Raw genomic sequence first — 17,218 nt, forward strand, 5'->3', positions numbered from 1 at the left:
AAATACCTTCACCGTACGTCGCAGTTGTAGTTATTTTACAGGATTTAATTTCAAAACATTAACTCCTAAAATCCCCCTAATGGCCTGAGCAAGGATTATACAGTAAAAAAAAAATAATAATAATTAACTAATGAAGTACTATTACAACATTAAACAATATAACTGTCAGACAAATGTAGTGGGATAAAAAGTACAGTATTTGCCCCTGAAATGTAGTCAAGTAAAGTAAAAAAAATACCTCAAAATTGTACTTCATGTGCATAACTCAGTTATATTCCACCGCTGCCTTTAAGTGTTGACAGAATTGCGTTTAGTGCCCATTTTTATCAGCAATCAACAAAATCCACACAACCAAAAGGCATATTTAATAATTTAATTTCACCATGCAGAAACCATATAGAAAATACTTTACAGCAATGACAATAAAAAACACCAAAAAAAAACATTTCATGGTGCCAAAAAAGCAGGTGTCACAGATCACTGAAGGCTCACAAGTTGTCATTGGGTTAGTCTGATGATTGTTAGTACACAGTTAGACAACGTAAATAAAGAAAACAGTTTAGGAACATGTGAAAACCTAAAAACATAATCAAGATTTGTTAGAAAAATCTACTTTTATGTTACATCCATTTGATTTACACCCAACTCAGCTTGGGTGCACTTTATTTTTCACCTGTTTCTGCTTTGCAAAATGGATCCTAATGCCTGGCGGGTCGTCTCTACTTTTGCAAATTAAGCAGACTAGCAATAGTTAATCAGTGACCCCCGACAAAAATGGGGGTAGAAATGAATAAGTGGGGTGTAGTGTGTGTTAGCTGAGGTGGAGGTACATGCAGAAGGCATCCATTCTACACCTCCACCCTTTCAAATGGCACTAGTTTTAAAAAACAAAACAGAAAAAAAACAAAACATGGCAAATACACTCCTTCATATTACAGATTATCATCATTGGCCCACAATTAATACTGCTTTCATCACATCAGAGCGAGGTCAAAACATTACAGCAAACACAACAACCTCCGTCATCTGTATGGCATTTCATTACACTAACCGATACTCATGTAAAATCTATTTCTCTCTTGGTTTTCACTCTCGGAAGAAGGCAGATATAAAATAAAAATAAAAATAACAATAGAGCTTTCGCACCGTCGGTGCTCGGGCCCTAAAAAATACAAATCAAAAAGAACTGAAACATGACCCCCACTGGGCTTTCTTATGCGTGTGTAATTATAATGATCATTTGCCACAGTTTCACAGTTAGATTAAATAGCATCAGCTGGATACGTTTAAACCAACAGAAGGGACAGATGCTTCGTTTTTCCAACCATTCAAATGGAAGCACCGACGCCACTTGAATGGCAAAAACGGATGCGAAGTAATTAACATTATGAGTTTTGGTTTTTATTAAACAGGGTATTACAATTTTCTGAATAATCTGGTGGCACTGGTGCATCGCTGAGCGTTTGTCTCATCCCACTCGGGCCAATAAAGCAGACAGGCCTTGAAATGATTAGCGCTGAATTGCAGGCGAGAAAGCGATTAAGAATTTCAATTAGCATTTTGAGCGCAAAATCTGCTTCATAACAATGCTTAATTACAATACCGCTTCACACAAATGACTAACCGAAGCAAGAAAACAAAAAACCGACATAAATCACTGTTTCACATATCCAAGTCACTCATGGCGCGTCTCTGTCTTCACCACCTGCCACTGGTGTGAAACAAGACAGAAAACATGTGACATGAAAAGAAGCTGCCAGACAAATACTCAGTGTGTAACGTCTGAGCACGTCGTCTGGCAGACAGTCTGTTTTTCTGGCACGGTTTTAAGATGTAGTTTTATGTGTTCTTGTTCTGTGCTGTTTGCGGATGTGTAAAAAAAAATGTGTGAATATAATTTGAATATGCTAAAATGTGCCCCAAACCTTCCCTTTAAATGGACTCCATTTTTAAGCATCATTCGTCATGTTTTCGGCCTCCGGCAGGTGGAGAAGTGAGATGACGCAGGACTGGTTGAGAGATAGAGGAAATAAAAGTCAATTTACACAGCAACAAAACTGGAAGAAACAAAATAATAAGCAAAAGCTTATGTTACGGCACGAAAAAGGTAACTTTTTCATTTTCTACTTTAGCTTCGAGTGTTGGATTCAACAGGATTGAGGAATAGTTACACTTCAGTCGATGGAAGCGGGAGCTGTAAATGAAAAGAGGAATGACAACACAATAGGTCCAAACCACTTCAGTTCCATCAGAGGAATGAGTTACGGGTGACTGATTCGCTTTCTTCCATTCATTCATTATCCAGCTGTCTACATTTCTAAAGCCAGTGCTGCTTCTTCTCTTGAGGAGGATTAAATGGACACCTTGACACCACGGGGTGGGGACGAAGTAAACAAAACCATTTCTTATCAACGGAACCTAAAAAAAAAAAGATTGCTCTATGGGTAATAACTTTGGTTTTCACTGAAACCATATAGCCTTTGGCAAGCAATACTATCTGGCTTCAGTGATGAAACACAGGTCCTTTTTTCCTCCCAACAGTGATGGAAAGAGAAAAGAAAAATGTCAAGGAATCCATTTAAGATAGAAAAATCAGGAACACGAGAGATTCCACAGTGTTTCCCCTCAACAGGTAGAGTCGTCTTGTTGTAATTCATTTCTGTAAAATACATTTTGAATATTCAAGTTTGTTGGCCGAGTTAGAGTTAAGCAATACCGATGTTTACACCAAGATGTGGGGAAACACTGCGTCCTCCCACCAACTTCTTCACTCAAAGCCACCGGGTCGAGAGAGTCTCTTAATTTGTTTTAGTCACTTCCTTCATCGCTTCGTTTCTCCACTCCTCACGCAAAAAGGCAGCGTTCCTCTTGCGTGTTTTCTCCTTCATTTCCTTGTCAGTAGTCACTTTTTTCCTTCCATTATTTCAGAAGAGGACATCGACATCTCCCGCCGATCTCTCCGGGAAGAATCAGTTTAAATTTGTCCTCTCAGAACAACACGTCCTCGTTGGTAATGAGCGTCTCCACCACCAGTCTCTGGTATCGGATGTCGTTCAGCGCCGTCATGGCGTCCAGCCCGGGGGCCCTCATCAGCGTCGGGCCGAAGACGATGCCCAGGTTCTCGCTGGACATGAGGTTCTCCTTCTCACACTGGGTCACTCTGGATGAAGAGAGGGAGGAAAAGTTGATGTCACAGCTAGAAAGAATCAGGGAATCCAACAACTAGCCAGTGGAAACACTGTGTGTGTGTCCAGACCTCTTGAGGTGAGCCATGAGGGATCGCAGAGTCTCGCAGTGAGCCGGCGGCAGCAGCTTCAAGGCCTCATGAAGGGACTCCAGACGTTTCTCTGCGTCTATAATCTCTGTGACACACATGAAAACGTTGTTATTATCAGATGATAAAAAGATGTCAAAACTCATTCATTCTTGCTTGAAGACCTACTTCCAGTTTCTATGAAGTTGGGGTAGGCATCGTATGTGATGAGGGGAATAGGCAGCTCTCTGAAGTAGAGTTTCAGGGCTCCGGTGATGATGTTGATGTCTTCGTAAGCATTCGAGGAAATATCTGCTTTTTCTCCATCTGTGGGGGAAATCCGTCGATGAGGACTTTCACCGATGTTTCATTGATCCGAAAGGAGAAATGATTTTAGGGAACAACACTCACCTCTGTCAAAGGCCAGCTTGACATCTTCAATCAGCTCACTGAAGCCAGATATTCTGTACAAACCCTCTGACTGCAGACCTGGACGATTCAAATTGGGGCACCATTAATTTGATGGATGAGTGAACTGAAATAGTAGCTGTACATATTTCATTGGCTTATATTCTGTTTAATTTTAGGACATCTTCATGCAGTCAACCACAATCAAACGATATTCAGTTTGTTACCATGGAGGACTAAAGGGAGCAGAAAATATTCACATGGAAGAAGCTTAAATCGAAAATTTCCAGCTTTTCTTTTTCAATAAAAATGACTCACAATGATTAATCCATCATGAAAATAGCTGGCGATTAATTTCTGACTAATTGTTGCAGCTCCAAAAAAACAACGTGTTTCTCTCCTCCTGTGCCAGCTTAAGTTAATCAAACTGAAGGAGAACAACAACAGAAGTAGTTGTAAAGTGATTGATTGGAGGGAAAGAGAGGAAGAGCGGGGGGACGGCTTCAGTCAAATTCAATCAAGTCAAGTCAGGTGTCTTTTATTGATTTCACTTATTAGTTTCACTCAGGTCGTGAATCCGAGTCGATAAAATCCCGTCTGCGGCGGCTCCCCAGTGGGAAACTGTCGCTCAACACACACACACACACACACACACACACACACACACACACACACACACACACACACACACACACACACACACACACACACACACACACACACACACACACACACACACACACATCGTGTACACACACCATCCTCGTGGGTGTTTGCTCGCTCTCTTAAGTGTTGCAGCAAAAAGCTTTTTCTGTCAACATTATATAATCACTGACTCACACACTCTCTCTCACACACACACACACACACACACACACACACACACACACACACACACACACACACACACACACACACACACACGCTCAAGCTTTTCTCTCCTTCTCTCACCTCTAGCCTCGATCTCCTGTATGCACATGTCGACCACCATGGGTCTCTTGGTGTTGTGGGCTTTGACCAGCGTGGTCAGGTCGCAGCTGTACACCTTCTTGACGTGCCGGAGGTCCGGCTGGCAGTCATTCGGCACGACTTTGGAGCACTGCTTGTGGACGTTCAACCCGCAGTCTGACAGAGAAAGAGGCAGAGATGGTTTTACATCACTTTCTGTCAATTTAAAGCCTTAAAAAAATGACTCTTTGAGGGCCTCTTCCCTGGTTGTATTTTTGTAAAAACGCCTTCACAGATCTGATACTTCAGTATAATTACTAGCCTTGTTGGCAAAAGTTGCTTTTAAACGTAGGTGTTGCAGCGGCACTGTTCATCAACCCACACGCAGTCACGATCACGGTGACAGTGTGTTCTCTGGCATCAGATTGAATCTTTTAACATTTCAAATCCGTGAAGCGCTGAGTCAACAGCGCGAGGTGACTAACTTTAGCTTTCTCAGACAGAGAGGAGGCGTGACGTGTCGAAGGCAGTGGAGAATCAGGAGCTGAATCGTGAGTGGCAGAGGGGAGACTTCGACAACAAGTGTATTATAAAGTGATGTGTGTGTGTTTTTACCTGCACATTTCACTCCCTGAGCGATGAGACCCCACATGAAGTTGGCACAGTACTCACACCAGTGGGGGCCCCTGAACGTATGAACCTGGGAGAGACACAAAAAGGAGGATCTTTTAAAAAAATAATTTTTTTTTAATGTAAATTCATCACAGAATTCACAACACATGTTAAAAATTGAAAATACATGAGCTGAATGTGCCAAAGTGGTATATTTGAGCAGCTACACACTAAAAAGAAAAGGCGGAAAAATTATTCACATAACCCGGAGTGGGTCAAGTAATACCTGAACGCTAACAGTAATCTTTATAATGGACTGGCAGGCTCTGACAAAAGAATGATGGAGACACAATAGGAGAGCTGAAAGGGCACTTAGAGAAAAATTATAGTGGGAACTGAGTTTTAATCTGCTCATTTATTGCACAAATTGGCTGCATATAATGAGATGCTAATAACTTCCATCACATCCTGGTTCTCTTTGTGTGTGTGTGTCTGTCATTGTGTGTTTGTCCACATTTCTCTTGAGCTCAGGACACTGTGGCTCTGACCTTTGCGCTCCCTCCTAATGGCGACATGTACGATGGAAATCTCTGAATGTACGGCACCAAACAAAAGGCTGAGAGCATTAAATGTGAAAGCTGAAATGTGTGTGTGTGTGTGTATTTTTTTTTTTTTATCACTGTGCTCTCTGAGGTGAATTCTAATAAGACCCCATGAGCTGAATCAGCGATTGTGGTTCACACACACACACACACACACACACACACACACACACACACACACACACACACACACACACACACACACACACACACACACACACACACACACACACACACACACACACATATGCACAGACACACACACACAAGCAGCATCAAGGGAAGTGAAGGAGCGTCTCACCTTGAAGTTGTGGACTTTCTCGTATTTGGGTGCCAAGTCGCTCTCCCTCAGGGTGGCCCGCCGCACCAGCGACGTGAGCTGCGAAAGGGCAAAAGATCTGATTGGTTGCCAGAAGGTGGAAGCAGGGGAGGTGGGTTTGGAGGGGGCTGGTGCCCGGTTGAGACGGGCTCCCGAGCCCACGCCGGGATCCGAGGCGCCGCTGGAGATCGGCAAGGAGTGAATTGAACCGGCGCTGACATTCAAGCCGAGAGCGGCGGTAAACAAAGAGCCCTTCTGACTTGTTTCCTTCTCGCCTCGCCTGCGTGGTTGCTTTTTACCTCTTTTAACAACGTACGACTCTCTGCTCGGCATTATGGGACCTGTAGGTTTGGACTGGGTTTTACTCAGAATGGAGATTTATATATGAAAAAAAAAAAAAAGGCTGAATCCCACTAATATATACAGTGAGCCAATCAGACTGCCAAGGATGAAACAATCAAAAAAAGATCGTTCCAAAAATAAGAAAACAATTCCCAGAATAATCAATACGCATGTAGAAAAGGTCAAAACAACTAGACTCGAATCATTTCAAAGCTCCATCTGACAACAACATCCCAAACCGAGGAGCCAGCACGGGACCAATCCTGCTGTCTTAGTACCACAAAGATCAGCCAATCAGATTAGCGCTGCATACTGATGGAGCTGCATGCTGAAATTCCAGTTCATAACAAAAACAACCAAAGCCAGCCAGCCAATATTAAACCTGTCCCAAGACACCAAACTTCAATAAATGTGACTCAATAAATCTCCTCTCGTCGGCAGGAGCTTGTAAAATCCTCCAGACGGGACCGACGCGACCGAATGTGCATTCCTGTGTCTCGGTCTGGTGTAGGTGAGCGCTTCAGCCCACATGGCTCAGAGTGTGTTAATCTGCTTTCCCCATCCTCTACACACTCACCAGGCGGAGGCAGCGGAGGAGGGAGGGAAAGAGGCGGAGAGATACGGAAGAGGAGGGAAGGAGGAGGAGGAGGAGGAGGAGGAGGGGAGCCGTAATGGATGAATTTAACAGGTCACAATGAGAGGAGACAGAGCCAATCAGGATGCAGTGTTTCTTGTTGTTCGTCACCAAATCTGCCACCTCAATTGTCCCAGGAGAGACGGAGAAAGAGAGGGAGGGAAAGACTGAGCCGGGAAACAAGCTATTATTTTATTCATTCGTTCACACTTTTTGTTCCTCTTTGTTTCCCTCCCTCCTTTTTTCTCATTTTACCTGCAGCAGCTGATGTTTTCCTAATTTTTCTGACGCTTTTCCACTGTAAACAACTGCATGGATTTGCTCTGTGTGCGTTTCTACAAGCTTGACTAAAAAAAATCTCCACGACAACAGACTATACAAAATCCCACGTCCTCAGATGTCCTCCGAAACAAAAGCCCTGGTCATCCATTATCTCAGATCATACAAGTCGCATTTTACAAGACTTGTTCAAGGCTGAATTTGAAAGCAGCGCCCTTTAGGAGAAGTACACTTCTTAAGTGCCGCCTGTGGTGGATTGATGTTCAGTCTTCTTTGACTTTGTTTGTCTCATTTCTGGTCTGAGCCAGCTGTCAACAAAGACGAGCTGCATTAAATCCTGTTACTCTGGGAGAGATTTCCCAGCTTTAAGCTTCGACCTTTTTTTTTTTTTTTTAAAGCTATTTTACACCAGAAGTGGGCACATCAAGTGTTGTTGTGCGACATTTTCAGGAAATATTCCCACATAAATGTGAATTTAATTGGATTTTTAACCCACAAATGCCATTACAATTAGCAACCACGAGTCCAACTTCCCTAATACTCAGCTTCCCTTCACCACACATGTATGACTAATCGTGGCTATTTAATGACTGTTTTCAGTTCACTGGATGGTGCGATGGAGGGTGGCTCATAAAAGAGCTCCTACTGATGGAGATATTATCTGTAAATCTTCATCATTTTTGTGAGTTCTTGTATTATTATTCCTGCCAGATTAAATGCGAATTCAAATCTATCTCTCAATATTTCTTGTCACCATTAAATTAACTAAATCTCAGAACTAGGCCTTGAAATACATAAAAAAAAAAAGGCATCACCATGTTTTTATCACCTTCACAGGGGCCATAAAAACTACAGCTAACCCCTAAAAGCAGGTGATTAGCTGTGTGAACATATGAAGTATGAATTTCTGGCGTGTTTGTCTCCCCTACAGAGAACTACCCCAATCTCAATGTCACAGCCGCAAACTGCTTTGTCTGCAAATCCAGCCAATTATGAAAGCACACACGTACATAGGACCACCCCCCCACACACACACACACACACACACACGGACAGTGATGTATGAGGTGCAGTGTAGATGGTCATGCACTGCAGGTCATACGAGGCCTCAGGAGGCTGAGCACTGGTGTGCCAGTTAAATGCAGTGCACACACCACTTTGCTACGAGCGCGTTCAGTGTGAATTCTGCACTGCATAACTCTTGTGAACATTTGTTTACGCGAGCGCGAGGGCTACGCAGCAGCCGCCTGCCCGAATAAAGCCGCATCGCTTGCCTCATTTCCATTCGCCCACCTGGACATACGTACAGCTGCAGGACGAAAATTTGCAGTTGACATTGCCCTGTAATTAGCATATCTAAGTTAACCTCTGCGTCACACGGAATAATTTCGTCCCTTCTGTTTTCATCCTCCGAAAGAGAAAAAGTTTCCTCTCCGTCCCTGTTATAAAACTCTTAATTACTTCACGGCTGAATGAAAGTTAATGAGGCGACAACAAACTTGATTCCTGAGTACTCAGTAGTCTGCTTTTTGGGAGATAGCAGGTTTCTGCAGGCAAACCACTGTTATGTAATTTTGCTGCAGAGCCCTTGGCTGGAGGCCATCTCTCCTCTGCATCCATCCTCCTCCTCCTCCTTCTTCTTCTTCTTCGTCTTCACCTCCGTTCACCATTTTCCTCAACTCTCATCCCTCCATCCTACTTCTGCATTTACAGCAACTTTCCTCACCTCTTTCCTCCGATTCCAATTCTCTGCAGGTTTTCAGTTTCCAAATGCATATTTATCTATCGTTATATACTTTAAACCACATTCTGGAAATACTGTGATGCAATACATGCTGATATTTGAGCATTATGATTTGCATAACCTTTATGTTTGCACATAAGTTCCAGTGACCTGAAAAACTTGAGTCTACTCACTTCCACCTACACACTAATGATTTTTTTCCTCTGCTGAGCTGAAAAAGACTATTTAACATTTCTTGCTGCACAGTATGCTGTCTAGACTTGCATATATTTACATATAATGCACGTCTAGCCCCCGAATTCTTCCTCTCTCACTTCTTCATTCATCCTAAAACCATCTCAGCGTCAAATCACATTTTCTACTGAACTTCCACAGATTTCCTTTAGACAGTTTGAATGATGTTAAACAGTCTTTTACTGAAGGCAAACAAATTAGCCACGTGCCCAATCAAAGAAATGTGATGAATTATTTAATTTTTCTTACAGGGAATAGTCTTCTCTGTGCCAACAACTCCATTTCTTGTGCAAACCAAAGCCCCCCCCCAAAAAAAAAAAACCCTGGAGCCTTCAGGTCAGTTTGCTAGAAAAATATGTTAATTGGAGGATGCTTTTGGCCTGAGTGCCTACACATTTTAAAAATCCATATTTAATGCAGGGAGTGATGAGAAAATATTGACTGGCTTTCACTGTGATTATTACACAGTCTCTGAAAGCAGAGACACATCACTTCCTAAGATGACGAAACGTTCTCAGAATGACGTTCAATGGGATACGAGGGTGGAGAGAAAAATTTTTCCAGACTGCTGCTGCTGAACTCGAACAGAACGCATCACACTGATGCACTTCGCAAATCTCGTGGATATCTGACCTTTGTTCAGTATACACACATGTGACTGTCCTCACCCTCTCCTCTGCGTTGCAGTCGTCTTTGACCGGAGCCGGTCCGTCGGGCGTCTCTGGGCTGTGCGGCAGGTGTTTTTTCAGGGTGGGCTCCTGGTTCAGGGTGGTGTAGCCCACGTGTTCGTAGATAGGGTTGATGGTCATCTTAGCGATGTACTCCGCTGCCTGACAGGAGACAGGCTCACTGTAAACATGCTAGTTCACGGAGTTTTTATATTTAGACGCATTTTTTTCTGCCCGTGAAGCCACATGTGACCCAGCTTACTCTTTACGAAAACGTGCCAAAATATTCTTCATTCTCCAGCGGTTTTGTTCCCGTTGGTGCTGTTTTATTGTTTAAATAAACAAATACATACTTAATGGGAAGCATATGCAAATGCAAAACTTCCGTCTTTCTTCAGGGTTTTCAAAGAGTCCAGGGAGTCAGATGATGAAGTAAACAAGTGGTGATCAAAGAGGTATTAGGAGAGTCAAGCTGACTGATTTTGAAAGCTGCTTTTAAATTCTGCCAGTTTGGCACGTCAACATCCAGAATGAGTATTTAAGTTGAGAGATTACAGCTATTAAGTCAAGAAGAACGGTTTCATTTCTTTGCTAAACTGTTAATTCACAGTGATGCTATAAATGTGGAAAGAGATGCTTCTTGTTGGGTTTTTTTACAATGGGAGGGGTTGACAGATGGATGCGAACACACACCTTTGTCTCAATGTAGAGTGTGATGAGGCCGTCAGTGACCAGGTCATGGATGGACTCAAACCTCTTCTCTCCAACAAAGTGCTTCCCATCGTGGTAGAGGCGGAAGTTTCTCGTCTGGTTCCCAAACCTGAGAAGAAGAGGCAGAAAAAAAGACTCAAAGATGGGCAAAATCTGTTCTCTGTAAATCTTATTTTTGACACTAAAAAACAAAGCGTAGTCGTCCAACGATGTGAAAACACGAAGCTCAAAAGCAGACATCGAACAAAAGTAGAAATAAAAGGAGCTAAAATCCTTTTCTCTCTCTATTCTAAGTTAAAATCACAATTCACAAAAAAAGTCTGCAGTCAGAAATTAATGACAGACTCCGAAGTGGGCCAACACTTTATCTGCTCCTTAGTGGATCACACTGAAACCACTGCAAGATGAAACTGCACCGTTACATCATTAACCCAAAATCCAACCTTCCCTTTTCTGCCACCAGGACTGGGACTCTAGTTTATGAAGGGGTATTTATGGAAGGTAATTATAACCACATGAGAGGCAGTGAAAGAGAGAGGACGATGTGCAGGTGGAAGAATGACACGACTATGAATAGACTGAACTGACCCAAAACCAAATTGAAATGAAGCCGTGCACCCATTAAAAAGTGTGACACCTACTCCAAGCTCACAGTTACGAAAAAAAAAAACGGACACAAAAACAACAGACAACTGAAATGTCATTTGAGCAGGACTCAGAATCGCACTTTCACACGAGGAACAGCCTGGTGTGAAGGAGCATGTGAGTTTAGAGATGAGCTCTCCTGAGCCGCTTAAAGCTTCGACTGCTGCCTTTATAGGAGGGATAAAAAAAATAAACCTCACACCTCACAGCATTTGTACGCAGGTTAGAGACGCTTCACGCAGTGGCACGAGCTCCTCTCTTCATACTGTCACACAGATTAGGGCAGGTGTAGATGGAGGTCAAACAAGAGCCGAGAACACTGACATCAACACATTTGTCGTACCTCAGTGCCAGAGTGTACGTGCCCGGCTGTCTCTGACTCTCTCTGATGAGGTAGCTGCCTTCGGCCTGACTCAGTGATTGGTCGGCATCTTCTCTCGAGATCATCCCGTGGTACCTGGACGGAAAAGGAGCCGAACATGAGTTTTTGTTTTTTTTTTAATGCACTTGAGGAAACTCAAATTAGTGAAATCAAATCCAAGTAAATGGAGAGATGATGGATTCAAAAGGCAACTTACTCTCTCCCGTAGTATTTAGGTCGGTTGTCCACCTGCAGGGAAAAGTAGAGATGAGTGAGATCACATCAGGCCGGAGGATGACACCATTCACATGTTTTACAAAGTACAGCTTGGATCTCCATGCAGGTGTAAAAGCTTCCAACCAACTTATGGTTATACATTCAAAAGGATCAGTACGACACCAACCGATGAGCGTGTGTGACGACATCAGCAGATCATCCATCACATCAAATGACAATGTAGTGTCTGAAATGCCACTCGCTTCACGACCATATGCTATGTGCTAAATATGTTCCCAGACATTTTCAGGACATGAATGTAAACCAGTGTGTGTGAGTGTGTGTGTGTGTGTGTGTTTGTGTGTGTGTGCACAGAGAATATTGCATGGGTCAGATGAAAAAAGCCGAACATTGTGTTGTTCTCAACAAAACTGCTGTCGAGCCAATAAATCAACAAGGACCTAACAAAGGGCGGTGAACATTAATTTGGATGCTGTGTGTGTGTGTGTGTGTGTGTGTGTGTGTGTGTGTGTGTGTGTGTGTGTGTGTGTGTGTGTGTGTGTGTGTGAAGAACACAGGCAGGTGTGTGTGATAGAAAAAAAGACAGGCTTGCTCACTCCAATACAATAAGATGCACACGAGGGAAATGATTTTCAGCTTTCAATGTGAGGCCTCGAATGTACATTCAAGATACCAACAATCTGGTTTTATAAATATCTTTCGTGTTTATGAGGAGAATCAACGAAGAGGAACGTAATAAAACGTGGTCGAGATGGTAAAATTCAGAGTGAGTTGAGCTTGAACAGAGTAGATGCGGCTGTTTTCTGAGCCAAGCGGAGGTATGCTTCTCCATCTGTTGTCAGTCATCCACGTGCACCTCTGGACGCCAATCAAAACTGCTCTGAGGCCTGTCAGTCGGCCGAGCACGGGGCGGACAGACTAATACCAGCTACTAATGCTCAGCAGACATCCTTGACTGCACATTACAGAGTGCGAAGCTGGAGGCAAAGAGCTGTTTCAAACAGAGACACAATGACAGTCAGCGCCGGATGAGCTGGGTCTTTGAATGAAATGATGAAATAAAGTGGGACAGAGTGAAATGGAGTCATTTTTTTATAGGGTGTCTCGCACAGCATGAAAAAAAAAAAACGTGGAACTTTTATTTGAGGCGGTGATTTACCGTTTTTATCCATCAAGTTCTTGAAAATCTTATGTCAAGACACTTGTAGCTGTCAATAAAATATAGCACCGACAACATCTTCATCAAGCTCATTAGATCTGGCAAATTAAAAGCCAAATATATTAAATATGTAGTCATGAATCCAACCAAAGGACCAGTGAATGGCGGGAATTTTCACTTTCTAACTTTACATCTGTTTGATCTTCTTTCTTCTAACAAGTGTTATTGGGTTTTGTCCACCAAAACAACCTAATGCTCATTTATTTTTTCGTTTACTCTGCAATCTGCTTTAAATTCTAATAATCTTCTCTGTCTGCTCATTAAATTGAAGTGACTAATCTTTCCGGCACTGATTCACTTAAACCTGCGGTCATCCATCCTCACTTGTTTTTTTCCTGTGATGTAATTTGACTGGTTTAGTGTTTGATGTCACAGTGTAAGCGCAGGTCGTCCAGGTAAAAGGACAGCCTTCCTGTCTCTCTCTCTTTCTCCTGGATGCCACAAATGTAAAAAGGAGCAGCCACAGATAAATGCTCATTGGTGCATCATTAAATCACATATGGCTCAACTCCCAGCAGACAGCACGGGGCTGCTGGTGGCACGGGGGCTCCTCCGCTCCGTCTGTCTGTCTGTTCGCTTTAACTGGGTCAACACCGACTATCGGTCCAAAGGCCGGCGAGGGGCATCAAACCCAGCAGCTGCTCATTTAGCACACACACACACACACACACACACAAAAAGGATGGCCTTTACACACAAACACCAGACGCACAATCCTTCCATTTTTAATCCTCTATTAGATACCCCCAAACCATGCTGCCCCCTACAAACCCCAACACACATCTGGTTGTTTGCCCCCCCCCCCGTGTGGGCAGATGTGCTGGTGGCGGGATTAAGTGGACATCAGCAACATGCCGCGACCACCTGTGTGCCGTTGGGAAGTGATGAAGGAGGCTCCCTCCTGTGATCGCTGCCACACCTGCTAATCACTGATGGAGAACAGCTGAGTCTGATCTTCCCTGTTCCCCTTTAAAAGGAGTCATGTTCAGCAACATGGCTCATTGTTGCGGTGGAGCATGAAGGAAAGGAGCACGGGGCCCGAGGTACGCTGTTCTTCTCATTATTGTAATCCTATTTTGTTTTCATTTAAGTTTTTAATATGTATGCGTGCCTCTTGTGATAGGAACAAGGAACTACTTTGAGTTGTTAATATTGTGTTTCTCTGCCCTATTAGGACGAGCTCTGTTGCCACTTCTGTTTTTGTCCTTTAGTTAGTTTCCTTACTTTGGTTTTATTTCGTGCACTTGATTTCATCTGATTTTGATTTATGGCCCATTTTAAATAGCTTGTGTTGGTGTGCACTCAAACATTATCTGGGGCAATTGTATAAATGTTTTTCACCATTATTTGTAAACCAGCTGTTGCAGGTTGGTGATTCTCGGGCTGCTACATCTTCGCAGGTGGGTGGCCACCAGGTACGTCTACTTTTCTTGCCCTGCATGCCATTTTTGCTGTCTCCTTAACAGGAACAGGTTTCCTCTTGACCTGATTCATTTGAGTTCTAAAGAATAACAGGCGACATGGCAGTAAACACCAGGAAGTGTGTTCTCACCTCACAGGTGCAGGTGACTCTGCGTGGGTGTGGTGCCTCCTGCTGGAGCTGGTACACTGTGATGGAGAACATAATGTAAACACTGCACTGAAAAAAAATTACTCTTATGAACATCGTACACTTGTTTTATTGATACTTACAGTAGGACTTCCACACTGGTGGCCTGTATTCATCATGATCTGAGGACAGAAAGTACAACTTTGGGTTTAACAGCTGCTCAAACTGCATTCCTTTGCCACAGCACCCCCCTGTGGAGAACGTAAGACATTGCTCTGCCGGTACTCTAGATTTTGCTATAATCCAGAGGGCAGCGTCAGAATGCCCTAGTTTAATCTTCTTTCTGTGGTTAATTGAATAACTGAATCAAGGGGAGATTATTGTACAAAAAAAAAAAAAAATCAGACATTCAATCAAACATGCTCAGATGTCAGCTGACTGGATGAGAAGCTGGGGGATGAGCAGCAGCATTTTAGAGCATAAACACGATCATCATGGCTAAACTCTGAAAATGCAAAAGGAAATGTTGCAGTTTTATTAATGCCACTGCTGAATAAACAATAACTTCTATGTTCTCACACTGACAGCATGGTTTATACTGCAGGATATCAGATTGAGGGATGATTTCCACAACAAACTGCACAAGAGCATAAAATGGTGACTAAGTGGCTTGATAAATAGATCTACCCTGTGGTGCATGAAAAGCTGTGAAATCCTTTTTATGCTGCAAAATGAGCTGTGCAATGTTTATCTTTCATACGCCGCGGATGAGCATCTCCCTCGGGCCTGCCGGTCTGAAAGGAATCTTGGATGAAAATCACAGCAGTGTTTCCTGGTTGTTTGTTCAGCTGCAGCCATAAACAACGCTGACATTTAATGGTAGTAAATGCAATTAAAAGTGAAACATTTAAGCCCCAGGGGGTCGCTTGGTTGAACTCGGTAGGAGCTTTTACCAATTTAAAGCTGTTTTTTTTTTTAAGTGGTGGTCACATCGATGCTGAAATTCCTTTCACAACATGCAGTACTTTAAAAGTATGAATTGGATTTAACATGGTATGTATGGTTGTGACCAATAAAGTTGTATAGGTAGATCAGAAATACCTGCATTCCTACACTGAACGACCTACTTGAACTTCACTACAGCCTTTTAAAAATAACAGTAAATCCAGTTATGTAATGGCAATAAATATGCATTTTAAAGTTTATCCTTTAGTCAGCATCTTGCAAATTCTCCCTCCTCCCATGAGTGAAACTAACAGCCTCGTTTCCTGCCTCGGCGTCCTCAGTATTCACTCTACAAGCCTTATCTATCCAACACTCGTCGTCTCGGTATCCTGTCTTCAAAATAACTCCAAATCCTCCCCGGCCAAGTGTCTCACCCTCCTCCTGGAGGCAAACTAACAAGAAAGCAGACATAACATAACACCCCGCTGACACACTGAAACGGAGGTGTTGTACTGGCACGTATTCCCTTTTAACAAGACTAAATAATGAACTCTACAATTCAACTCGTTTTTTTCCCCATAACAGCTGCTTTTATTCGTTAATCTGCAGACAAACAAAATCACTTCATTTACCTGAAGGGTGTTTTTTTTTTTTTTTTTTTTTTGCAAGTTACTTTTAAAAAGAAAATTGTACATTTAAAATACATATGGTAAGTTTATAAAATACAACGTGTAGTAGAGATAACTCAAGATGAGTCACACATGCAATGTCCAAAAATGCAATACAAATGGATCTATACAAATGCCCACTCCCTTTTTTTTTTTTTTTTAATCAAAATGTAATAGAGGTAAATAGTCAGGATAAATGATAATAAACGGTAATAAACACTCGTAAAAGACTCAATCTGAGGTGTGGTGCTGCTTACCGAAGACATTTAGGGCCATCTTGATTCGCAGATGTGATGAACAATTAACCAACAGACCCAGCTGGTTTAAATCCTGAAAGAGAAGAAACACACACACAAAAAAAGGAAATAAATAACTTGGCTTAAAAAAAGAAAAACAGCTGAGATGATATAAACAATAATAAGTGATCAAGACTATCAAAGCTAACGTTAGCGGTGTCAGGTGACTCGACGAACCGACGATCACAACGGAGCTGATTCATATTTATTTTTGTTTGACTTTACATGGCAAATGAAACATCGGTCTTTGAACGTGCACGGACGACGTGCTCGCCGCGAAGTGAGATCGTCCGACGGCTCACTTAACGGTGAGCTAATACTCACATAACGCATCCATTCTACGTTGGGGTCGCCATCTTGCTCGGTCACGTGAGCAGGCTCGCCCTCTCTTGGCGGGTGGGGTGGGGTGGGGGGGGGGGGGTAACCATGACAACGGACCTTAACCGGCAAAACGCTCCGTTATCGAAGAAGGACGTCGCCGTTACCGGTGTAAAGTTTTTTTTTTTTTAATTTTTTTTAAAGTTTTGTCGTACTTAAGTTACGT

General features: G+C 42.8%; 1 protein-coding gene across 1 annotated transcript; it reads right to left on the reverse strand.

The window, feature by feature from the left end:
* Positions 1-359: 359 nt before the first annotated feature.
* Positions 360-17,060, reverse strand: LOC138628627 (N-chimaerin-like). The gene is made up of 15 exons (XM_069711768.1): positions 16,999-17,060; positions 16,636-16,708; positions 14,909-14,947; positions 14,769-14,824; positions 11,978-12,009; positions 11,743-11,856; positions 10,737-10,863; positions 10,044-10,205; positions 6,125-6,202; positions 5,225-5,309; positions 4,613-4,786; positions 3,665-3,742; positions 3,443-3,580; positions 3,257-3,362; positions 360-3,160 (listed from the first exon to the last, which is right to left on the reverse strand). The coding sequence occupies exons 1-15, from the start codon at positions 17,005-17,007 to the stop codon at positions 2,989-2,991; spliced, it is 1,443 nt and encodes a 480-aa protein (XP_069567869.1). The 5' UTR covers positions 17,008-17,060; the 3' UTR covers positions 360-2,988.
* Between the last annotated feature and the right edge of the window lie 158 nt (positions 17,061-17,218).

The sequence above is a fragment of the Brachyistius frenatus genome, unplaced genomic scaffold (assembly GCF_029030835.1).
Source record: "Brachyistius frenatus isolate BFR_SWC_R1_liver_20210118 unplaced genomic scaffold, ASM2903083v1 Contig_103, whole genome shotgun sequence".
NCBI classification, from domain to species: Eukaryota; Metazoa; Chordata; class Actinopteri; family Embiotocidae; genus Brachyistius; species Brachyistius frenatus.

Coding starts and splice junctions, on each gene's coding strand:
- LOC138628627 (XM_069711768.1), bottom strand. Junction 10,864..11,742: donor ACGTACACTCTGGCACTGAG/GTACGACAAATG, acceptor TCTTCTTCTCAG/GTTTGGGAACCAGACGAGAA. Junction 5,310..6,124: donor AGAAAGTCCACAACTTCAAG/GTGAGACGCTCC, acceptor TGTCTCTCCCAG/GTTCATACGTTCAGGGGCCC.